The sequence below is a fragment of the Nicotiana attenuata genome, unplaced genomic scaffold (assembly GCF_001879085.1).
Source record: "Nicotiana attenuata strain UT unplaced genomic scaffold, NIATTr2, whole genome shotgun sequence".
Taxonomy (NCBI): Eukaryota; Viridiplantae; Streptophyta; class Magnoliopsida; order Solanales; family Solanaceae; genus Nicotiana; species Nicotiana attenuata.
The window spans coordinates 194,289-220,746 of record NW_017671308.1 but is presented as its reverse complement, the minus strand read 5'-3'; the positions used below and the strand labels follow the sequence as shown (position 1 = coordinate 220,746).

Here is a 26,458-nt window from a genome sequence, read left to right as displayed (position 1 = left end):
CTTGGCTTCAAAAATATTACGCTAGTACCTGGTTCTTGAACTATCTCTGGCAATTCTGATGCAATTCTTGGGAGATCTCTTCGTTTACCTCTTTTGAAGGGGACAGTTTTCCATAGTCCTTCCAACTTGGTTTGCCGAGATTGGATTGTTTCTAGATCCTTGATGATTGGTTCCTGCCTCTGAATGGGCTTGGATTGATTGCATTGGGTTGTTACATGGCCTAGGTGACCACATGTTGTGCATAGTAATTTGTCACCTTCATAGTGGATATGTTGTTTATGAGATCCTATAAAGATAAACGGTATGACAGGTTTGTTTAGAGGGAGTTCCACACATAGACGAGCATATCTCCCTCGGAGGGCTGCCGACGTACAAGCATCAATTTTCAGGAGTCGTACTATTGAGCTTCCTACTTTTTGAGTATTTCCTTGTCGTAAAATTCAGTGGGAAGTTGGGGAAGTCGAATCCAGATTGCAGTAAAAGATTGTGTTGCTTTAGTAGACTACTTGATTATTCACATACATGCTAGTAACCTTATTTGATTTTCGTTGAGATATTTGGACATTACTGTTCTTTTAATATTGGTTAATCTATTGGTGAAAAAGTTATGATTTTTATGTGGCGTTTTATGCTTTATTACTTTTGTTGATTTTATTTATACTTCCTACCTCGCTTCGTATTGCTTATTATATGCTTAGTGAGGAAGAGTGAATTGCACGAAGGGTGGTTTCGTGCTTGTGAGGAAGAGTGATTATACACAAAGGGTGTTTTCGTGCTTCTTGATATAATTACTATTGCACGAAGGATGCTTCTGTACTTGTGCAGATGAGATTAATGTACGAAGGGTGCTGCCGTGCTATTTGATATGATATCTTTTGCTCATTCTTCTTATTATGCAAATTTGTGGTCTCATCTATGTTGTTTCATGGTGATCGATTTATCCTTTTGGATTTGAGTTGTGGAGATAGGTTTGGTTGTTTATTTGAGAAACAAGATTGTTATTTCCTTTAGTTGATCATTTTCCTACTCCTCACATTTAGCCTTATTACTTTTCTTATTATTTATCTTGTGATTTTCTTGTTTGTTCTTTTTGTTTATTAACTGCATAGGTTTATAAGTAGGTATTTTGTCATAGCGTTGTCGCTGGCTTGCCGAGGTTAGGCTCGACACTTACTAAGTACATTTGGTCGATTATACTCATACTATACTTCTGATTGCTGCGTTGATTCTGGTATTGGTCCTAGCGGTGGTTCGAGGGGTGATTAGTGTGGACATCTAGAAGACTCGAGGTAGTACTGCATACCCGTTCGTAGAGTCTTGAGTCACCTTCCTTATATGTGTTACTATTTTTATTCATACCAGCAATATTATACTTCATTTTGGACGTTATATATATCACTCTTTAGAAGCTCATATACTCAGTGACATCAGTCTTGGGATGTTGTTATGTCAATTTTGTTGGTTTTAGACCTATGATGTTATTATAGGAGCTTTCACACTGTCACGACCCAAAATCAACTGTCGTCATGGCGCCTATCGTGGAACTAGGTAAGCCACCACTCAACATCTCAACACAGTAAACAAACATTTAAAATAAACACGGAAGCAATAAATATTTAAGAAAAACTTTTTTGAAAACAGAAACAACCAAAATACGATACAATCCATCCCAAAATCGGGGTGTCATAGAGTACATGAGCATATATACCGGAACACAGTCTACTACATTGTCTAGGAAATGAAAACTGAAGTACAGATAGAGAAAATGAAGGAGAGTCAAGTCATGCGAATTCCATGCAGCTACCTCGATAGTCTCCAAATCCCGACTCCTCGATCAGCAGTCGCCGTGACCAGAAGCACCTAGATCTGCACACGAGGTGCAGGGTGTAACGTGAGTACAGCCAACTCCGTATGTAACAAATTCAACCTTTGGACTGAAAGGTAGAGACGAACTCAACAAGCACATTTAAAAATAGAAATAACAGTGCAGAAACGTAGGCATACTTTCAAGTTAAATAAATAGCTCAAAATAGTAAAATAGATCAGATATGAACGATGTGAAGAATATAACTCGTGTATTTCTACATGGCAATGCACATGCTGAATGTGATACACCATGCTGACAACCTCATGCGCTCACACTCTCAAATGCTCAACCACTCGGTACTGTATATGGCCCATACGGCCCAGGGAAGATCCATCGCGAAATATATGCATCACTGACCATCAGTCACCCAGTACCGAGGAAGGCCAATCCAGCCCCTTGGATAAGATCCATATCTAGGTATCAAGTGCTTCGGACAAGATCCATCTCCAGAGAAGATCCATCCCTCAATAGCATCAACTGCGCTCACTGGGGTGTGTACAGACTCTGGAGGGGCTCATACAGCCCAAGCGCTATTACAAATCAGTATAACCGCTACGGCGTGGAGTCCGATACAATAAGTGTCACACATAATTAGGCTCTCAGCCTCACTCCGTCATTAATCTCTCCAGTCCCAGTCACGGGCTCATAATGTCATGAAACTAGCCCGACAACAATTATATGATCTATCAATAAATAACAACTGAGACGGAGATATGATATGCATTCATGAATATGACTCAGTACGAAATATCAATGAAATCAGTGAGATGACAGCAAAAAACGACGACTATGGGTCCCAACAGTATCGGCATAAAGCCTAAACATGATATCTAGCATGATTGACATCTCAATTACTTTATCACGTGGTGAAAATGCGAATATCAACAAAATAGGACCATTATACAGTGCCATGGATTCGACCAGGTCACAATTATCACGGTGCACGCCCGCACGACTGTCACGTGGCATGTGTGTCACCTCAATACCAATCACATAACACATAATTTGGGGTTGCGAACCCTCAAAACCAAGTTTGAAAGTGTTACTTACCTCAATCCGGGCAAAACTCTACTTCAAAATGTCTTTACCTCTCAAATCGGTCTCCAATCATCCCGAATCTAGCCACAAGTAGTACAATACAGTTAATATAGGTTAAATGGATCAGTTCCACAAGAAAAATACTAAATTATTGCCAAAGTCCGAAATCGGCTCAAACCCGACCCTCGGGCCCACGTCTCGAAATCCGAGAAAAGTCACAAAACCTGAAAGCCCATTATCTCATGAGTCTAACCATACCAAATTTGATCAAATCCGATAACAAAATCCCATTTAAAACCTCAAAAATCTAACTCAAGAACTCTTCCTCTTTCTTCCCAATTTTCCACCCCAAATCAACAATTAGATGATGGAATTAAAGGCATAATCATGGAATTTAGCCAAAACCAAGTAAGAATCACTTACACCAATCAACTCCTTGAAAATCCCTTCAAGAATCGCCCAAATCTGTGGTCTCTAGCTCAAAATATGAAAAATGGGTCCAAACCCTCGTTCTTGAAATTTAACACTGCTGCCCAGATATTCCTTCATCGCGAACGCGGCCTATCCCTCACATTCGCGTAGCACAAATAATCCTGCTGCCCAAAACCTTCTTCGGGAACGCGTCCAACCAACCCCGAACGCGATGCTTCGCTGCCCCTCACTTCGTGAATGCGACTACCCTTCCGTGAACGCATAGACCAAAAGGCTGGGGTCCCTAGCAGCCTTAACTCCTCTTCGCGAACGCGACACTTCTCTGGCGTTCGCGATGCACACACAGTACATACCTTCGCGTCCGCGTCCTTTTTTTCGCGAACGCGAAGAACAAAATCTTTCCAACTCAGAGACACCCTTCGTGAACGTGAGGCTTCTCTTGCGAACACATAAGAGGAAACCAGAAGAAACACACTAGCAATTATCAACCAACAACCTAAGTCTCAAAATGATTCGTTAACCACCTGAAATCAACTCAAGGTCCCCGGACCTCCACCAAACATACTAACAAGTCCTAAATCACGATACAAACTTAGTCGAATCCTCAAATCACCTCAAACACCATCAAAAACACGAATTACACAAGGATTCAAGCCTAATGAACTTTGAAACTTCCAAATTCTACAAACGACGCCGAAACGTATCAAATCACGTCCGAGTAACCTCAAATTATACATACAAGTCATAAATGACACTGCAAATCTACTCCAACTTTTGGAAATCTAATCCGACCTCGATATCAAAAGTTCCACTCCCAGTCAAACATTCTAAAATTCCAACTTTCGCCAATTCAAACCTAATTCTACTACGGACCTCCAAATCACAATCCAGACGCCCTCCTAATTCCAAAATCACCTAACGGAGCTAACAGAACCATCAAAAAATCTGAGGTCGTTTACTCATAAGTCAACATCCGGTAAACTTTTCCAAATTAAGATTTCAATTAAGAGACTAAGTATCTCAATTCGCTCTAAAATCTCTTCGGACCTGAACCAACTAACCCGGTAAGTCATATAACAGTTGTTGAATACAAAAGGTGTAGTAAATGGGGGAACGTGGCTACAACTCTCAAAACGACCGGCTGGGTCGTTATATCCCCCCCCCCCCCCCNTTAGAAACACACCTAAAGTCTCAAATAGGTGTGGATATCTGCTCCGCATCTCCACTCGGTATCCCAAGTAGCCTCTTCCATGAGATGACCTTTCCACTGCACCTTCACTGAAGCTATATATTTTGACCACAACTTTCGAACATGCCGATCTAAAATGGCCACCGGCTCCACATCATACGTCAAATCACCATCCAAATGAATCGTGCTGAAATCCAAAACATGAGACGGATCGCCGATATACTTCCGGATCATAAAAACATGAAATAATGGATGCACACTCGACAAGCTAGCTGGCAAGGCAAGCTTGTAAGACACCTCCCTATTCCTCTGAAGTACCTCAAAAGGCCCAGTGAACCGAGGGCTCAACTTGCCCTTCTTCCCGAACCTCATAACACTCTTCATGGGTAAAACCTTCAGTAGAACCTTCTCCCTGACCATATATGACACATCACAAACCTTCCTGTCAGCATAACTCTTCTGTCTCGATTGCGCCACGCAAAGCCACTCCTGTATCAATTTAACCTTGTCCAATGCATCCTGAACCAAGTCAGTACCTAATAGCCTAGCCTCGCCTAGCTTGAACCAACCCACTGGAGATCTACACCGCGTCCCATATATAGCCTCATATGGTACCATCTGAATACTCGACTGATAACTGTTGTTGTAAGCAAACTCCATGAGCGGCAGAAACTGGTCCCATGAACCCCTAAAATCAATGACACAAGCACGTAGCATGTCCTCCAATATCTGAATAGTGCACTCGGATTTTTCGTTTATCTGAGGGTAAAATGTTGTGCTCAACTCAACTTGAGTGCCCAACTCTCACTGCACGACTCTCCAAAACTGTGATATAAAGTGCGTGCCTCTATCTGAAATGATGGAAACTGGCATACCGTGAAGGTGAACAATCTCTCTGGTGTAAATCTCTGCCAACCGATCTAAAGAATAGGTAGTACCCACTGGAATGAAGTGCACGGACTTGGTCAGCCGATCCACAATTACCCAAATAGCACCGAACTTCCTCGAAGTCCATGGGAGCCCAACTACGAAATCCATGGTGATTCGCTCCCACTTCCACTCTAGAATCTCTATCCTATGAAGCAATCCACCCGGTCTATAATGCTCATATTTTACCTACTGACAGTTGAGGCACCGAGCTACAAACCCAACTATGTCCATCTTCATTCTCCTCCACCAATATTTTTTGCCTCACGTCCTTGTACATCTTTGCGGAACCCGGATGGATGGAATACTACAAGCTGTGGGCCTCCACAAGAATCAACTTCCGTAGCCCATCTACATTGGGTACACATAGCTAGCCCTACATCCTCAACACCCCATCATCTCCAATAGTAACATTCCTTGCATCATCGTGCTGAACCTTGTCCTTGAGGACAAGCAAATGAGGATCATCATACTGGCGCTCTCTAATGCGATCAAATAAGGAAGACCGAGAAACTACACAAGCTAGAACCCGACTAGGCTCCGAAATATCCAATCTCAAGAACTGGTTGGCTAGGGCCTGAACATCAACTACAAGAGGTCTCTTACCAACAAGAATGAATGCAAGACTACCCATACTCACTGCCTTCCTACTTAAGGCATCGACCACCACATTGGCCTTTCCCGGATGATACTGAAAAGTAATATCATAGTACTTTAGCAGCTCCAACCATCTCTGCTGCCTAAAATTGAGATCCTTCTGTTTGAACAAGTGCTGGAGGCTAAAATGATCTGTAAATACCTTACAAGACACACCATAGAGATAGTGCCTCCATATCTTCAACGCATGAACAGTGGCAGCCAACACCAAATCATTAGCAGGGTAGTTCTTCTAATGGGGCTTCAAATGGCGCGAAGCATAAGCAATAACTCTACCCTCCTGCACCAAAACACACTCAATACCGATTCGAGAAGCATCATAATATACTGTATAAGAACCAGAAGCTGATGGTAGAACTAGAACTGGAGTTGTGGTCAAGGCAGTCTTGAGCTTCTGAAAGCTCTCCTCACACTTATCCGACCACCGGAAAGGAGCACCCTTTTGGATCAATTTGGTCAACGGTGATGCAATGGACGATAAACCCTGCATGAGCCGACGGTAATAACTAGCCAAACCAAGAAAGCTCCGAATCTTTGTAGCTGAGGACGGCCTGGGCCAACTCTGAAACACCTCTATCTTCTTCGGATCCACCTGTATACCCTCACTGGACACCACGAGCCCAAAGAACGCCACTGAACTGAGCCATACCTCACACTTGGAGAACTGGCATAAAGCTTCTCCTCCCTCAACCGCTGCAACACAATCTTCAAATACTGGGCATGCACCTCCTCGATACGAGAGTACACCAGGATATCATCAATGAACACAATAACAAACGAGTCGAGATAGGGATGGAATACACTGTTCATCATATACATGAACGCTGCTGGGGCGTTGGTCAACCCAAAAGACATCACAAGGAACTCATAATGACCATAACAGGTCCTGAGCAATCTTAAGAATATCCGAGTCCCGATCTTCAACTAGTGATACCCTGACCTCATATCAATCTTGGAGAACACCCTCGCTCCCTGATGCTGGTCAAATAGATTATCAATATGCGGCAATGGATACTTGTTCTTAATTGTGACTTTGTTCAACTGCCTAGAAACAATGCACATTCTTACAGTACCATCCTTCTTCTTCACGAAGAGAACAGGTGCACCCCAAGGTGACACACTAGGCCTAATAAATCCCTTCTCAAGGAGTTCCTGAAGCTGCTCATTCAACTCCTATAACTCAGTCGGTGCCATACAGTATGCAGGAATATAAATGGGTTGAGTTCCCAGCACCAAGTCGATACCAAAGTCAATATCTTTGTCGGCATGCCCGATAGGTCTGCAGGAAACACATCCTGAAAATCTCACACCGGTTGATACCCAATTTTTCCCTATAATATTTTTCAAAATGCATATATACCTCCAAAACTATGCATTACCATCAATTAATATTTCTCCATAATTTCGGCATTATTAAGGGTTTTAATTAATTTATCCAAGTATTTTCATTTATATAAACAATTACTAATTGCATCACATATAGTTTTATAATAATTTTGTTGCTTAATTTTATCATTTGCATTTGTACTAAGTTTTAATTATTTCACAAATAGCCATATTTGCATTTTTGTGGTTATAATTGCAATAACTTTGCAATCATAGCCCATGCATGCATTATTATATTATTTTACCAAAAAATAGCTTTTAATATTTTTTAAATACTAAGTAATTGTTTTAAGACATTTCTAGGCATGGAAATCATTTGTATAATCTGTTAATTATTCTTTTTAAAATTATTTTTACCAATTAAATGGGGATTTAACAAATAGCCCTTTTTATTTTCTCGGACCTAGCCTATTAAACCAGCCTAATTTCAATTCCCCAATCCCAATCCAATTAGAACCAGGCCCAAATCCACCCCAGCCCAAACCTAAAGACTCTACCCGGCCCCAAACCCCTTTGATCTTGGCCGTTGATCGTAGAGATCAACGGTCGTTGTTCCCACTTTCCTTTTTTAGTCCAAAAGACCCCTAAACCCTAGTCATTTGTCACCACCGGCCACCCTGAAACCCTTTCTTCTCTAGTTCTCTCTGAGACCAAACTCTAACCCTAATTACTGCTACCTAAACCTAGCCCTTATCCCTTCGATTCCTACATGTTCTATGAGGTTCCACGATTGTTTCGGACCTTCATTGGTCTTCTACTTCTTCTGATTATTCGACTTTGCTATTACATGAAAGGAATCCCAAAAGATCTAGCCCAGATCTTGTTCGAGACTCTTTAAGAGTCCGCCTATGGTTACCTCCGTTTGTGAGTGCTACTCTCTTGATGTTTTATGGTTCAAATATCTGGTTCAAAGCCAGATTCTCCTTACCCCTCCCCTTTTCCTCAAAATCCTAATCTTTTAACATGAATCCGTCCAGATTTTTGTAGATCTGGAATGATTCGGAGTTCGTCAATGACTTTTCTTGAAAGATCTTGTTTCTTTGTTGTTAATCGATGTTTAGCACTGTGTTATTTTAGGGTTTTGGTTTCCTTGTTATTTGTTGGTCGAATCTCTGTGTATCTGAAGTGTTTTCAAGTTTCCATGACCGTTTTCCTTAAGAATTTTATGATTCCCTACTTTTAATCAACCCTAAGTATTTTTCAAAATTAGGGTTTCTGCTTCATCTATTTTTGCAAAGGGTTTTCTGAAATTTCTCATGTTTTTGTCTACTCTTTCTGTAGAGACTATGTTACAGGCTTGATTGTTTGACCGTTCGTTGTTCGCTTCAACATTTTTTGTCCGTTGTTGTTTTGAATAATTGACTGACCGACTCAATTATCTAGGGATTCATTTTTGCTGAAATGATTTATTGAATTCCTGCTTGCTTTCCTTAATCCTGAGATTCCTAATTAATGTCTCTTGCCTATTAAGGGGTTGTTTGACCCCAGAATCGCCTCTAATTGCTCGGGTTACCTTATTTGTATGATTGATTGCTTGATTTATGAGTTCGAACCTTAATTGGCTGTTAGACTCACTTCTTGTCTTATTTGAAACTCAATCCGAGTTATTTATGGGTATAATTCCCTGATTTTCTGTCCTGTCAAGCTTAATTGATTATTTGATTGCTTCCCTTATCTTATTTACAATATTAATGTAACGACCCGACCGGTTGTTTTGAGCTTTTGCACTTTGATGGCCAATTCTCGGGCATGACTTGCCCCATGTAATGTATTATAACTGATGTAGACCGTTGGTTTTGGTTTTTTAGGAAAATCGAAATACTACGATCTATAGATTTCCCATCTATATCCAATCCCAACGAGAATAGAAGCGAGTCGCTTCCGGCCTGTCTTGTAGTCGTAGTCTTTTAGCTTATGTAGTCGTCGGCCTTCCTACAATGAATTTAAAAGAACAGTCTCAGTTGAAAGCTTGGAATTTGAAAGGTTAACCAAGAGTTGACTTATTTGTATATGAGTTCGGATCGGAGTTTTTATGATTTAGTTAGCTTCGTTGGGTGATTTATGACTTAGGAGCGTGATCGGAATTGGTTTTGGAGGTCCGGTGTAGAACTTGGCTTGAATTGGCGAAGTTAGTATTTTGGCGAAATTCCGGTTGATAGGTGAGATTTTGATCCGAGGGTCGGAATGGAATTCTGAGAGTTGTGTATGCAAAATTTCAGGTCGTTCAGAGGTAATTTTTTTGGGTTTTTGATCAAATGCGTGTTTCGGAAGTTTTAGAAGAACTTAGGCTTGAATTCAATGTAATTTGATGGTTTTGGTGTTGTTTGAGGCGTTGTAATGATTGGAACAAGTTTGAATGATATTATAGGAGGTGTTGGTGCTTTTGGTTGAGGTCCCGGGGGCCTCGGGGTGATTTCGGATGGCAAGCGGGAAGTTTGGAGTTGAAAAATGCAGCAGAAAATGCAGCAGCAGTGCAGGTTCAATTTTTGCCTTCGCGATCGCGAGAAGGAACTCGCGTTCGCGTGGAAGGAGTTGAGTGGCCCTGAGTTTTGTGCTTCGCATCCGCATTTGGGTCTCGCATTCGCGGAAGATAAGTTCCTGGTGCTTCGCGTTCGCGGTGTGGGGTCCGCGTTCGTGTAGTAGAAGTGAGGGTCCAGCTTAGGTGCTCATCGCGTTCGCGTATATAGTGTCGCGTTCGCCTAGGTTCAGGAGCCCAAGTCTTGACGTTCGCGGGAGTGCAGACGCGTTCGCGAAGGGTAATTTTGGTCAAGGAAAAATGTGTTCATCGCGAACGCGGGGGTTTGACCGCGTTCGTATAGAAGAAATGTCAGCTTGGCAGAAGGGTTTTTAATAATATTTCATCCGCGAGCCTAAGTCATTTTCCTCCATTGTTGAGTATTTTTAGAGCTTCTTGGGAGCAATTGAAGAGGGATTCGAAGAGGATTGATTGGATGTAAGTTGTATGGACCAAAAACGTGATTATTATGTGAAATTAACCTAGAAATTCATGGAAATTTAGCTAAAATTGGAAGAACTAGGGCTTGGGAATTTGAGATTTTAAATTGGGATTTGAAGGGTCATTTGAGCTCGGATTTGAGAGTTCTTGATATGCATAGACTCGTGGCGAGATAAGGAACCCGTTGATGTAAAAAAAATTTAGTTTCGAGAAGTGGGCCCAGGGCTCGGGTTTTGCTAATTTCGGGATTTTCGATATTTTTCGATTGTTTTCGTTTGGGTTTTGTTCCCTTAGCCTTGTGTGACGTATTCGTTGTGGTTTTGGTTAGATTCGACGCGCGTGGAGGCCGATTTGAGGAGCAAAGGCGTCGCGAGCTAGAGATTCCGCCGGTTCGAGGTGAGTAATGATTGTAAATGATATCCTAAGGGTTTGAAACCCTGGATTGCACATCGTAGTGTTATATTGAGGTGGCTTGTACGCCGGATAGCGAGCGTGGGGTAGAGCACCGTGGGGATTGTGACTTGGTCCGTCCCGGTTGATGATTTTACTGTGTAATTGACTGAAACTCATTTGTTATCATCAGGACTTGGGCTGATTGCCATATTTGGGCTTCGTGCCAGCTATTTGAACCCCTTTGGGGATGGTTGTTGATATTTCCTCACTGTTTGATTTTATACTTGAACTCAATCATGTATTTTTACACTATTTTTCAAAAAAACTCAGCCAAGTTTACTTGCTTTAACACTTGAAATCATATTTCCAATAATATTTTGGGCGGAGCATCATGTTTATTGTTGCCCGAGTGGCCTATGTGATTTTGTTAACTGAGTTAGGCAGAGGGCGTGTGTTGTGAGGATACTTTTGGATCGGGCTGCATGCCGCAGCAGTGTTATACTGATACTGATATGAGGCCTAGGGCCTAGACTTGATGCCACGAGATGGATTGATATTGCGCTTGGGCCGTAAGGGGCCCCTCCCAGAGTCTGCACACCCCAGTGAGCGTCGTCGACGATAAACGGATCGGGCTGCACGCCGCAGTGATATGTGGATCCGGCTGCACGCCGCAGCGGTACTAGTACTGTTCTATGTGTTTACTTTATTTCATTTGTCTGCCTTTACCTGTTGTTTGTGCTACTTCATGTGATATCCACCGGATTGCCTGACATTATCTGTTAATTGACTGTGGTGCCCGAGGGGCGGACTTCTGTGCTTATCTACACTATTTGATTTGCATTCGTTTGCATACTGTTGAAAAAGTCATTTTCAAAAGAGGTTTTAAACTGAGCTAAGATATTTCTAAAGATTTCACTGCTTCACTGCTTTTCTCAAGGGTTTTACACTACTTTTATATAGCATGATGATATGTCATACGTGATTTCTTACCGCTCAGTTGTTATTTACCTTTATTACTCACTGAGTTGGAGTACTCACTTTACTCCCTGCCCTGTGTGTAGATGCAGGTATTTATTCACCCGGTAGCGGGTTGGGCTGATCAGAGTCAGAGATATAGGAGTTTAACGAGGTGACTGCCAGCGTTCGCAGCATCGTTCTTCTCCCTTTGTTCATTATTCTTGATTAGTGTACTTTTAGACCTTGTGGTTGTACTTACATTCTAATAGATGCTCGTGACATGTGACACCCCGAATAGGGCTGTGTTGGGTTGTATTTCTGCTAATTAATATTATTATGTCATATTTTAGCTATTTATTCATGTTTAGATTATTTTTGGAAAAGACGAGTTGGGTTAGTTGGCTGGCGTCGTCTTCACGAGAGGCGCCATCACGACCAGAGCAGGGTTTGGGTCGTGACAAGTTGGTATCAGAGCCTAGGTTACTTGGTCTCACGAGTCATGAGCAGGTTTAGTAGAGTCTCGCGGATCGGTACGGAGACGTCTGTATTTATCCTCGAGAGGCTGCAGAACCTTTAGGAAAACTTCACATTCTTGAATTCCTATCGTGCGTCCTTGATTTAGCTTGAAAAGAAACTCTTGAAATTCCTTCCATGCGTTCGTATACGCGCATGAGCGCTCGGTATCAGATGTGCCTTGATGGCTTGTGATTCCCCGATTGAGGGGCGAGATGTAATCTCTGTGAGGTTATGTTGGGCCAGTCTGGAGGACTTGAGGCCGGATCTTTGCCTATGGCTCGAGCATCGAGGGGCTGATTGTGCGAGCAAGTGTTCTGAACTTATATGTTCGGTATTGTCCCTATTAGTGGGAGTGATGGTTGGTTAGCTACGTGATGAGTATGTTAGTACTGCGAGATGTATCTATGTAACTTGGAAGTGACGAGGAAGGTCTGCGGGATGATAGATGAACTATTAAGTGTATGATTTCCATTGTGATTGGATGTGTAGCTCCGAGTTATGGGCGCGTGAAGAATCTTTTCGTGTCTCCTAGTTGGGAGTGAAGTAAATTTTATGTTGTGGTATGAGTTCAGACTCAGGAAGACTAAGTGGTTGTGTAAAGTGTATGACGGTGGAAGGTATACAGAAATGTTATATTGAGGCGAAGCAGGTGGGTTATCTCCTGCGGAGTGTTCTAAAGTGGTGTGATCCTTATGTGTATGTTAGGAGATCTCATGCGCAAGTGAAAAGTACGTGTTGAAATTTGAAATTTCGGGTCGCCTAAGAGAGTGGGCTTAGCTGTTGCGAGGATGAATGCGAGAATTGCAGGAGATTTACGTACTAGATGATATGTGTTTTCACAAGCTTACATAGGATTTGAGTTTAACATCACTATGGTATTGTGGCATCAATAGAATATAAGTGTTATGAGTTGTTAAAGATATGCTCATCTATGGCCTCGAGCCAAGTGGGGGAGATTGCTATTGATTAGCTGATTGCTAGGTTATGTGCTGCAGTGTCAGAAGTACCAATGAGGCGCTGGTTGTTCTGTCCATTTGATCAGGTAAATTACAGTTTGAAGGAGAGTGAATGACTCTCGAGAATGGCTCTAATGTGTTAAAGATTCTACAGGAAACAATCGGGTATTTTAAAGTTGTAGGTGTGGTTAGAGACTGAGTTTTCATTGGAAGAGGTCAAGGCTTGTGGTATTCCTATGTTGGTTATGGGATTCTATGTATCGGTATCAGGAAGCTAAGGTAACGGATTTAGATTCACAGGAAGTTCTTCATAGTAAAGTATTCCAGAGTGTGGTGTTTTGGGAATATTAAGAGAGTATTCAGCAGCTTATGGGCCTTGGACAGTGTGGATTTATGCTTGGGCCTCGTGTGGTAAACCTGGGTTGAGGAATTGTGGTGCTACGGCAAGAGGGAGCATCATGTTGATAATGAATCAGAGGGAAATTTAGATAGATGGAGCAACTTGATAGTAGACCGAATCGGTATGGTAATGATATGATTAATTCTTTGTATGTGTTCGAGGTAATGGGTTCTTACAGGTATTTTGCAGCAATGCTCTTTGGTTTTGATGGCTTGCTTAGCTTGGTCTAGTTAGAAGGATTCAGTCCTGGCAGTTTAATTTGTGTAAATGGAATTGGGGGATTTCTTGTTGATTTCTACCGTGGTTGGAGAAGTGCATTTCCTACGAAGGTGAGAGGCATGGGATGTGTAATGATTTTCTTCTAGATGAGATCAATGGAAGTTGTTGACTAGTTGAGTGCGTAGATGTCTGTGGCTCTGAAGGGAGATAAAAGTTTTCATATTTTCCTTGGATGGTATGGTATATGTGGTATGTTGTGGAGGACCGAGACTGGCGTGTGCTAGGTTACAGTTCAGTTCTGAAAGGAAGTTCATAAACTCTTAGGCAACGGGAAGCCTCAGATAATCAGGGAAATGGTACTGCTAATTGGAAGTGATGTGATGATAGCATATGTCTCAGAAAAAAAGGCTAATGTGATTAAACTGATGATACTTCGGTAGTATTGCGGAACTTTCTTGTTGGATCGACTGGTGGTATTCGGGTATGCTTGGTGGAACAGGGAAATTTTAGCGTATCCATCGTGGAATGATTGGGTATTAAAGGTGTGCATGTGTTCGGACGGAGAAATTGGGATCGGATATGATGATTCATGTGCCGTATGGATGTGGAGGCGGAAGCTCTCATGTGCAGGCTATGATGTGGTTGTAGATTGTGTGTATCGACACTGTTTAGCAACTACCGCGATTTGGAGGCCCGAGTGGATCTTTCTTTGCTTGGTATGTTATATTTTGGATATGATGTTGGGGTGTAGACTGGTTGTCTCAGTGTTGGGTTATTCTGGACTATTGCGCTATGGGCTATGTCGGAAATTCCACGGGATGAGTGGCGAGGTGCGTTGGGTTATGTTCTAGCAGCGTGGTTTATATTTCAAGGATCCAGCGGATGGCTGGGAAGGATTGCTTTCCTTAATTGGGCCTTCGTGATGGACGTCAGTGCAGAGGTTTCTACCATTGATCCAGTTCTGGTGTTGAGGGACTTCTCGGATGCGTTTCTTATGGTCGGGCATGTCGTCGAGCAAGGTTGTGGATTTCGGTGTTGATTTGGTGCCTTGTATCGTATCGTATAGCATCGGAAAAGTTATTGAAGTGGAAGGAGCAACTTCAGGCCTCCTTGTTAATGAGTTCGTTGGCAGGCCAATGTGGATGCGTGTTCTAGCTTGAGTCGGCTTGGTTGGCCCCGAATTATATTGTTGAGGGATAGGTTGATTCGATCGTTATTGAGCTTGTTAGTCATCTGGGGATATCTATGAGTTGCTTTTTGTGTTGCGAGACGTTATGATTTGTTGGTTATGGGCACATATGGTGCGGTTTCATTGTGGTTTCATAATGGAAGTCGAGCCGGAAGAGTAATTGGGAGTTGCTCGGTGAATGACGTACCGGTTATGTTCTATCGGGTTTGCATGGTGTATGTTATTTGTTTCACCGTGGGTGTAATGATTTGCTTTGGTTCCAGACATCAATTGAGCATGGTTGTGGATTTCGAGCATAGCGGCTTGAGGTGTTTCATGTGGAGTAGTATTTGGTTCCAGACATCAATTGAACGGGAAGTTTGGAGTTGAAAAATGCAGCAGAAAATGCAGCAGCAGTGTAGGTTCAATTTTTGCCTTCCCGATCGCGAGAAGGAACTCGCGTTCGCGTAGAAGGAGTTGAGTGGCCCTGAGTTTTGTACTTCGCGTCCGCGTTTGGCTCTCGCGTTTATTGAAGGTAAGTTCCTGGTGCTTCGCGTTCGCGGTGTGGGGTCGGCGTTCGTGTAGTAGAAGTGAGGGTCCAGCTTAGGTGATCATCGCGTTCGCGTATATAGTGTCGCGTTCGCGTAGGTTTAGGAGCCCAAGTCTTCGCGTTCGCGGGAGTGCAGACGCGTTCGCGAAGGGTAATTTTGGTCAAGGAAAAATGTGTTCATCGCGAACGTGGGGGTTTGACCGCGTTCACATAGAAGAAATGTCAGCTGGGCAGAAGGGTTTTTAATAATAATTCATCCGCGAGCCTAAGTCATTTTCCTCCATTGTTGAGTATTTTTAGAGCTTCTTGGGAGCAATTTAAGAGGGATTCGAAGAGGATTGATTGGAGGTAAGTTCTATGGACCAAAAACGTGATTATTATGTGAAATTAACCTAGAAATTCATGGAAATTTAGCTAAAATTGGAAGAACTAGGGCTTGGGATTTTGAGATTTTAAATTGGGATTTGAAGGGTCATTTGAGCTCGGATTTGAGAGTTCTTGATATGCATAGACTCGTGGAGAGATAAGGAACCGGTTGATGTAGAAATTTCTGAGTTTCGAAAAGTGGGCCCGGGGCTCGGGTTTTTCTAATTTCGGATTTTCGATATTTTTCGATTGTTTTCGCTTGGGTTTTGTTCCCTTAGCCTGTTATGACGTATTCGTTGTGGTTTTGGCTAGATTCGACGCGCGTGGAGGCCGATTTGAGGAGCAAAGGCGTCGCGAGCTAGAGATTCCGCCGGTTCGAGGTGAGTAATGATTGTAAAAGATATCCTGAGGGTTTGAAACCCCGGATTGCACATCATAGTGCTATATTGAGGTGACTTGCACGCCAGATAGCGAGCGCTGGGTAGAGCACCGTGGGGATTGTGACTTGGTCCGTCCGGGTTGATGATTTTACAGTGTAATTGACTGAAACTCATTTGTTATCATCATGACTTGGGTTGATTTCCATATTTGGGCTTCGTGCCAGCTATTTGAACCCCTTCGGGGATGGTTCTTGATATTTCCTCACTGTTTGATTTTATACTTGAACTCAGTCATGTATTTTTACACTGTTTTCAAAAAAACTCAGCCAAGTTTACTTGCTTTAACACTTGAAATGATATTTCCAATAATATTTTGGGCTGAGCATCATGTTTATTGTTGCCCGAGTGGCCTATGTGATTTTGTTGACTGAGTTAGGCCAAGGGCCTGTATTGTGAGGATACTTTTGGACCGGGCTGCACGGCGCAGCAGTGTTATACTGATACTGATATGAGGCCGAGGGCCTAGACTTGATGCCACGAGATGGCTTGATATTGCACTTGGGCCGTAAGGGGCCCCTCCCGGAGTCTGCACACCCCCAGTGAGCGCCGTCGACGATAAACGGATCGGGCTGCACGCCGCAGCGATATGTGGATCGGGCTGCATGCCGCAGCGGTACTAGTACTGTTCTATGTGTTTACTTTATTTCATTTGTCTGCATTTACCTGTTGTTTATGCTACTTCATGTGATATCCACCGGATTGCCTGACATTATCTGTTAATTGAGTGTGGTGCCCGAGGGGCGGACTTCTGTGCTTATCTGCACTATTTGATTTGCATTCGTTTGCATACTGTTGAAAAAGTCATTTTCAAAAGAGGTTTTAAATTGAGCTAAGATATTTCTAAAGATTTCACAGCTTAACTGCTTTTCTCAAGGGTTTTACATTACTTCTATATAGCATGATGATATGTCATACGTGATTTCTTACCGCTTAGTTGTTATTTACCTTTATTACTCACTGAGTTGGAGTACTCACTTTACTCCCTGCACCCCGTGTGCAGATGCAGGTATTTATTCACCCGGTAGCGGGTTGGGCTGATCAGACTCAGAGATATAGGAGTTTAACGAGGTGACTGCCAGCGTTCGCAGCATCGTTTTTCTCCCTTTGTTCATTATTCTTGATTAGTGTACTTTTAGACCTTGTGGTTGTACTTACATTCTAATAGATGCTCGTGACTTGTGACACCCCGATTACGGCTGTGTTGGGTTGTATTTCCGCAAATTAATATTATTAAGTCATATTTTAGCTGTTTATTCATGTTTAAATTATTTTTGGAAAAGACGAGTTGGATTAGTTGGCCGGCCTCGTCTTCACGAGAGGCGCCGTCACGACCAGAGCAGGGTTTGAGTCGTGACAATTAAGCTGCCTTACCTTCTTTACTTTACACTACTCGACTCCTATAAATACATGATTCTGTTTTCAAACACACACACAGACCTAAGGAAAAAAAGCTTAAAAATTCTTGCTCTCTCTCTCTATTGCAATCTACTACTACTTGTCTGTTGCACAATCTAGTCGGCTGGAAGCCAAGACTTGATCTTGGATCCTATTTACTTTACTCTCCTACTGCAAATTTCCAACTAGTATGCCTCCACTACTGCTATTCAATTAAACTATGTGTTTACTAGCATGTCTACTTCTGTTCAATCTATGTGTTTACTAGCATGTCTACCTCTGTTTAATCCATGTGTTTACTAACATGATTGCTTCTGTCTAGTCTATGTGGTTACTTCTGTTCAATCTGTATGTTCAATAGCATGTTTGACTATGTGTTTCCTAACATGTCAATTAATGTTCAATCTATGTGTTTATTGCACTAGCATGCCTACTGCTGCCCAATACATGTGTTTACTACAATAGCATGTTTACTTTTTATTAAATAGAATTATGGGTTTCTGCTTTCAGCAAATTTGCATATTTATTCATGTCTAAATTGGATCTATGTCTGTTACTTCCCACTAGTCTTTTCTGTTCCAAATTCTCACAGACTCCTGACCAACACTACTCCCCAATCCTTGCTTCCCTTTTGTATGTGGTTGTTTGATCCTCAGCATGCCTTGCCTTGTGTTTGGTTACTTAGTAATAGCTAACTTAAGTAATCCCATTTCTGAATGCTATTTGTTTGCTAGAACCTTTGCCTAAGTTCCAGGAATTGAATGACTCTATTTGCTTCTGGTTTCCTGAAAGTCTAAAACTGCTTTTTCTCAAAACCACTCTTTTAAATCACTATCCACTTCAAATTCTTAAAACATCTAGGATCCTGCCCCTCCAGTGTGAGAATTGCTTTGGAGTCCATGAGACCCCTCTGAACTTTGACACACTGGGGCTGGTTATTCCACACTGCACAAGCTGTTGATCTTTAAAGGGGGGCTTGGTGTGAGCACTGCCCTGGGTCCTTGAGGCCCTTGGGAACTTTGAAACACTAAGATACCCTCCCTAGCACTATGAGATGTGGCATTTGAGACTGTTTGAAGGCCTGGTTCCCCAAGTTTTGCTTTGGGCCTATCCAGGCTCCCTATAGTATACTATTATCATTCCTGTAATTTATTTACATTTGGCTTGTAATATTAATTACTTTCACTACTACAAAAAATATCTTTGGCGGCAATTATTTAGCGGCAATTAGGTAATTGGCACTAATGAATTATTTAAGCTGAAATATTGGGGTCACATGACCATTGGCCAGTAAAAGACTTACTTTTAACGACCATAAAAAAAATTGCCACTAAAAATCCCTAATTGAATTAAATTTTTTATTATTTTAACTTTCCCTACATACAATATTTCCATCCAATTTTTTGGGACAAGAAATTACATTCCCTCCACTTAGAAAACCCTCCAATTAAAAAAACAACAGAAAAAAACAAACCCTGTAATTAGAACTATACAGCAGAACGACGCAAGGAAAACCTGCGCGTTAACAGTATCACTGCAAAAGCCTCCGCCCTGCCACAGTCTCCGTCCATCCCAGGTCGTTCTCGATCGAGTTACATATAATTTTGGGTTGATGCTTCTTGATTATTATCAATCGTCACTGTAAATCTTCTTAATCTCATTCGTCTTCAACTTCTGTTTCGTGTAGGTTTCAAGAATTATTGCAGAAAGCCTTCGTCTCCTTCAATTTCTGCTCTTAATCGACAAAAGTTTCTGCTTACCAGGTTCCAGTTTTGATTTTTGATTTTTGATATCCAACTACGGCCTTTTGGGATTAGTGAAAGTACAACTTTTTCTGTCGTTTGTGATATCTGGTTGTTGTTAGATTGATAGTCGATTGATTCAATTGATTCCTCCTCTGTTACTCTATTGTTCTTGAATTGGTTCCTCTGTTTTCTAAGGCTACTGTTATTTTTGTGATTTTTTAGAAATTTTCTAAGTGTCAGTTGATGCACATTGATGTTTTAGTTGAATGCCGGTAGTCGAGATATGAATTCAACCAAGTTTGTATATATATATATATATATATATATATAGTATTTTTACTCTATTGTTAGTTGGTGATTTAGTACATTATTAGGCTTATTACTGATTTTTACCTCATTACAAAGAAGAGTTTTAGCGTCTAAAAGGTTCGCAAAATATTTTGAAACTGGTTAGTTTGTCTGCGTGAAGGTCTGAAAGGATCAGAATAATCTTTTACTTATATTTCAACACTAAAAGTATCTATTCGAAGTGAAATCTAGACAAAAAATAGTAGTATCGAATAACTGAGAATAGAGATAATAGAAGAATGAGATAAAAGAGTATATACAGAACTTTATTCTTTGTTGTACAATAATTAACTCACGATAAAATTGGTTGAATCATTTTGCATTCTCTTAAATCTATATTTTCCGCTTCAACTTGCCTTTTCTCATTAGTTCGAACATCTGCTACATTAAAAAGATTTCCAGATCTGTCTAGCACATGTAATGCACCTTCAGGTAACACCTCTGTTTTCAACTCACGTCCATCAATATTCCATATGGTACCTCTGTTTTCAACATTTAGTTGTTGCAAAAATTACCCCAAAAGTATATTTTATGTTTTATATCTGAATTGGTTTAATGCAATGGATTAATAATAATTTTGGTAGTTTGAATGCTATCTATTAGGGAGATGATCAGGAAGACATTTCCTATTATGCCTTCCTTGTGGGATCAAAACTTGACATCTGGTACTAGACTGATTTAGTGTATGATATGTTACGTAATGGATTGGGCCAATTTCTTTTAGGAGTCCCAAGTGTTATGTATCATTTTCACTTTTCGTGGCTTCTCAAGAAGGCTATGCATCATTGTCACTGTTTTTTGTATGAAAATCTTTGTAACCGATGTATTTCTTTGTTCTTACTATATATGAGATTTCCAAGAATACCTTCAATGTTTTCTTCTTGTAGCAGCATTCATGTGTACAGGAAAGTTATCGTCGTTGTTCCTAGCCCTTTGCACCTTTCATTGTACCATTTATGACTTTAACATTTTTAAGAGAAAACCGTTAGCTTTACAAGATGATACATTAGTTAGCTTTGATACTAACTAACCATATTGAGCCTTTATCCTGCATATTTTGGGGAAATATTATGAACTTGGACGCATAAACTTTGTTTATTAGTAAAACTATTATTTATAATTTTATACTTTTAATATATAAACTAACTTATATTCTATATATCTTGAGAACTAGTTAAACTGACACTTAATGAACAAAAGATTTTTAAACAAATTGGTAAAAATGGAGTATATATCTAGAGAGTCAACAAATAGGAGTAGTAAGTTTTGAAAATTTTAAAATATATGATATATGGTTCTTCTATAAATTTTTAGTTTAATAATTCTATTCTTAAAAAGTTTATTCCCAATATGTGAAAACCATAGAAGAAGTATAATTTAGAAGTTTAATAATTCTATTTTTAAAAAATTTATGAACCAATATGTGAAACCATAGAAGAAATTAGAGATAGTTTCAATTGTTAAAATGATAGTTTTAATAGATTTATGTTTGATAGTTTTGATTGTTAAAATGATATATTTGAGCTATAGAATTACCTGCTAATAGGATGATTATTTTATATATTTGAACTACATTTTTATTAATTTCTCCTTTTTACTAATGAATTTTTAGCTCTTGCAGCAATTATACAAAAGATAAGAATATCTTGAACGTCATGGACAATCCTAGAAATAAAAGATGGATGTATTATGATAGAATTAGTTAAGAATATTTGGATGGAGTAGAGGATTTTTTAAATCATGCCTTTTCTGAAAAACAAGAAGGAGAAAAAATTGCATGTCCTTGTACGGAGTGTGTGCTTATCCATCAAGTAAATCGGGTTACAGCATACGATCATCTTGTTAATAATGGTATTATACAATCATATGACACTTGTTTTTGTCATGGGGAGTCTCTAAAGGGATCAAACAATGCTCGAGCAAATAACCGCAGCCAGTCAACTTAAAGGAGCGATGATAAGAGAGGAATGATACATGATGCATTTGGAGGTATTACACAGTTCATGGATACTGACGTTAGTGAAATAGGTGGCATAGAGAAAAACTTACAGGAGAGTATATCTCATCCATCTGGAAATCACCCCCATCAAGAGGTGGATAAGTTTGAACGGCTCATGAAGGAGGGAAATGAAGAATTATATCTTGGATGTAAGAAGTTTAGCAAACTGTCCATTTTGCTGCATATGTATCATACAAAATGCATGTTCAAGTGCTCAAATGAATCTTTTAATGCTCTGCTTGGACTTTTAAAAGATGCACTGCCTGAAGGAGAAAAATTACCTCCCTCTTTCTATGAGACCAAAAAGATAGTTGAAGGCTTGGGCTTAAAGTATGAAAAAATTCATGCTTGTCCCAACGATTGCATGCTTTTTAGGAAAGAGTTCGCTAATAAGAATGTCAGTGAATGCAAAATTTGTGGCGCTTCCAGATGGAAAAATGATGCTAGAAAAATTCCAGCCAATGTCCTAAGGTATTTTCCTTTAAAACCAAGGCTACAGAGATTGTTTATGTCTTCAGAAACGTCTAAAGCAATGCGATGGCATCATGAAGAGCACAACAAAGATGGAGTTCTACGATATCCTGCAGATTCTGATGCCTGGAAAACTTTTGATAGTAAATATCCTGAATTTACTGGAGATCCACGCAATGTGCGCCTAGGATTAGCTTCTGATGGGTTTAATCCATTTGGCACAATGCGAACTGTTCACGGTACATGGCCAGTGATTTTAATGCCATATAATCTTCAACCATGGATGTGCATGAAACAAGAGTTCTTCATATTGTCCTAACTTATTCCTGGACCAAAAGCACCTGGCAATAATATTGATGTCTTTTTAGAACCTTTAATAGAAGAGTTGAATGAATTATGGGATGTTGGGGTAGAAATATACATGCATCCACTAAAGATATATTTCAAATGCGAGCAGATCTCATGTGGACTATAAATAATTTCCCTGCATATGGTACCCTCTCTGGATGGTGCACTTATGGTCGGTTTGCATGCACTTCTTGTAACATAAACACTCAATCTAGAAGGCTCAGACATGGCAGAAAGTTTTATTACATGGGGCATCGACGCTTCTTGATGTCGGGACACAAATATCAGAATGATGCAAAATCGTTTGATGGGACTAAAGAAACAAGACGTGCACCTTGTCCAGTATTTGGGTCACTAGTGCTAAATCAAGTTAAAGATATAAAATTTACTCTCGGCCAGTCGAGCGAAGGGGTAAGTGGGGTCATGAAAAACACATGGAAAAAGAGGAGTATTTTTTTCGATCTTCCTTATTGGAAGTCGAACTTGGTGCGCCGTAATCTTGATGTGATGCACATAGAAAAGAATGTGTGTGATAACTTAATTTATACATTATTGGATCTTGGTGAAAAGTCTAAAGACAACTTAGAAGCTCGATTGGACTTGAAGGAGATGAAAATAAGACCATGTTTATGGCCTCAATATCGAGCTAGTGGGAGAGTATATCTTCCACCTACTTTTTTCACAATGTCGCATAATGAAAAGGAGTTATTTTATGATGTTCTACAAAATGGCAAGTTTCCAGATGGCTATGCGTCTAATATCTCACGTTGCTTTCGCAAACAAAAGATATCTGGGCTAAAAACTCATGATTGTCATGTTATAATGCAAGAACTTCTTCCTCTTGCCTTGCGGAGATCAGTAGATAAAAGAGTTTGTTCCATTTTAATTGAACTATGCACATTCTTTCGTGTTCTGTGTAGCAAAGAACTAAACTAGAAGAGTTAAAGTTGCTTGAAGAAAAGATTTCAGAAACATTGTCTACTATGGAGAAACTTTTCCTCCCAGTATTCTTTACTGTTATGATACACTTGGTTATTCACTTGGCAACCGAGGCTAAACATGCGGGGCCGGTACATTATCGCTGGATGTACCCAATTGAGAGGTATCAAGAATATCACTAAATCTTTATCATATATCTTTTGTTATTAAATATTATAATATCAAACTAATACCATTATTTTATTCCATAGGTTCTTGGGTACTTTAAAATCATATGCTCATAATCGTGCATGTCCAGAAGGTTCAATAGCAGAAGCATACATAGCAAATGAGTGTATGGCATTTTGCTCACGATATTTGCAGGGTGGAGATTCAAGGTCTTATTGTTCAAAAAAATGCGGTGATGGGATTGAGCATGAGAATAGTAAAGAAGAATATCTTTTTTCAATTGTTGGGGAGTCGTACGGTGGAGTAGATGTATTTGAGTTGGATGAGAAAATATGGTTGCAAGCACATCGGCATGTGCTTTTCAATTACGAGTAAAAAGTGCTTGAGAATTATAAAAAGTAAGTGCTATATTTATTATTTAATATATGTATATTACTTATTTAATTAAAAAATTGATATGTGCGAGTTACATGAATTGGGAACATATTGCTGAAATCAAGAGATCACATCATAAGCGTCGTTTGACACAACATCAACTTGACCGTGTGCATTTTGATACATTTCATGAGTGGTTCAAGGAGCAAGTAAGTAGTAGGATTAAGTCATTGGTTAAGTTAAATTATTTTCCTTGTACAGATATCTACATTTATAGTGGTATCTTTTATTTGGTTAGGTAAAGGAGTTGGAAGCCACATCTAAGATCTTAAAGGATGTTTGTAACGACCCAACCGGTCGTTTTGAGCTTTTGCACTTCGCTCGCCAAATCTCCGGCATGACTAGCCCATATTATGTATTGTGACTTATGTAAATCGTTGGTTTTGGTTCAGGTTAATCGGAATAGATATGGAAGGATGATTCTTAGCTTGAAGCTTTAATTTGAAAGGTTTGACTCAGTCTTGACTTTTTAGTATTTGATCTCGGATTTGGATTTTTATGATTTGGTTAGCTCCGTTAGGTGTTTTGGGACTTAGGAGCGTGATCGGAATGTAATTTGGAGGTCCGTGGTAGATTTAGGCTTGAATTGGCGAAATTGAAATTTTGGCGTTTTCCGATTGATAGGTGAGATTTTTATATAGGGGTCGGAATGGAATTTCGGAAGTTGCAGTAGGTCGATTGTGTCACATGTGATGTGTGTGCAAAAAATTAGGTCATTCAGACAAGGTTTGATAGACTTTTTGATCAAAAGCGTAATTCGGAAGATTTTTGGAACCATAGGCTTGAATCCGATGTGTTTTGGTTAATTTGATGTTGTTTGAGGTTTTTTTTGAAGGTTGGTATAAGTTTGGATAGTAGTATATGGCTTGTTTGTGCTTTTGATTGAGGTCCTGGGGGCCTCTGGGGTGATTTCGGATGGTTGACGCGAAGATTTGAGTTGGGTTTTGGCAGCTGAAGATTTTCCCATTGCTGTCATAACCGCACTTGCGGCTAGGGGACCGCAGGTGCAGTCTCGCAGAAGCAAAATTGGAATCGCAGATGCAGCCAAGGAGAGTGTCCGATGGAACCGCAGAAGTGGTTAACGAAGCGCAACTGCGATAGCGCAGGTGCGGGATTTGCATCGCAGATGCGGCGCCTGGGTTTTAAGTGAGTAACCACAGAAGCGGTGCTTTGACCGCAGAAGCGGTAGCACAGATGCGACCATTTAACCGCAGGTGCGGTTTTGCTGGGTCAGAATATATAAATTTCCCCCTTCGCGATTTTGAGTGGGTTTTCACCATATTTCATTCGGGAAAAAGCTTTGGAGAGCTAATTGAAGGGAGAATTCAAGAGGGCTTCTTAGAGGTAAGGTCCTTGGTCCCTAAACTCGTTTTTATGATGATTTTTAAGGTTGTAAGCTTGAATTACATAGGAAAATCAGTAGCAAATTGGAAGTTAGGGCTTGGAAATTGGAGACCTAAATCTAGGGATTTGAGGGGTCATTTTTGGTTGGATTTTGGTACATTTGGTATGTATGAACTCGTGAGAGGATAAGGATTCCATTGATGTTAATTTGTCGGATTCCGAGGCGTGGGCTCGGGGGTCGGGTTGGTCAATTTCGGGATTCTTGATCTAAATTGGTTATTTTCGAGTGGGGCTTTGTTCCCTTAGCATATGTTGATGGTTTAAATTTGTTTTGGATAGATTTGGAGCATCCGGAGGTCAAGTCGAGAGGCAAAGGCATCGCGAGCTAGAGTTTGGACCGGATTGAGGTAAGTAATGATTGTAAATACTGTTCTGAGGGTATTAAACCCCGGATTTCACATCGTTGTGCTACTTTGAGGTGATGCACAGGCTAGATGACGAGCGTGGGGTCGTGCACCGCTAGGGATCTTGACTTGGTACATCTCGTACGACTATTAAGTCGCGTATTTTACTTGAAAACCATTTGATATTGTTATATCTTGGAAAATATCATTGTGTTTGGGGCTAAGTGCCGTGTTTGGGCCTTGTGTCGATTGTTTGGACCCTTAGGGACTTTTGCTACTGTTTTTACCTCGCTGTTTTGATTTAATGTTTACACTCAGTCATGTTATATTCTTTCTGTTTTCATAATTCAGTTTTGTTCACTCTTTTGATTTCATAAATGATTTTGAGCCGAGTAATTGTTTTACTGTTGCACGTGTGGCTTGTGAAATTCTGACTGAGTAAGGT

At 40.5% G+C, this 26,458-nt stretch overlaps 1 protein-coding gene across 1 annotated transcript; it reads left to right on the top strand.

Annotated features, from left to right (window-relative positions):
* Positions 1 to 21,872: 21,872 nt before the first annotated feature.
* LOC109207443 lies at positions 21,873 to 24,205 on the top strand. The gene is made up of 4 exons (XM_019370362.1): positions 21,873 to 22,614; positions 22,833 to 23,593; positions 23,644 to 23,825; positions 23,914 to 24,205. Exons 1-4 carry the CDS (start codon positions 21,873 to 21,875, stop codon positions 24,203 to 24,205), a joined length of 1,977 nt encoding a protein of 658 aa, XP_019225907.1.
* Positions 24,206 to 26,458: the final 2,253 nt, after the last annotated feature.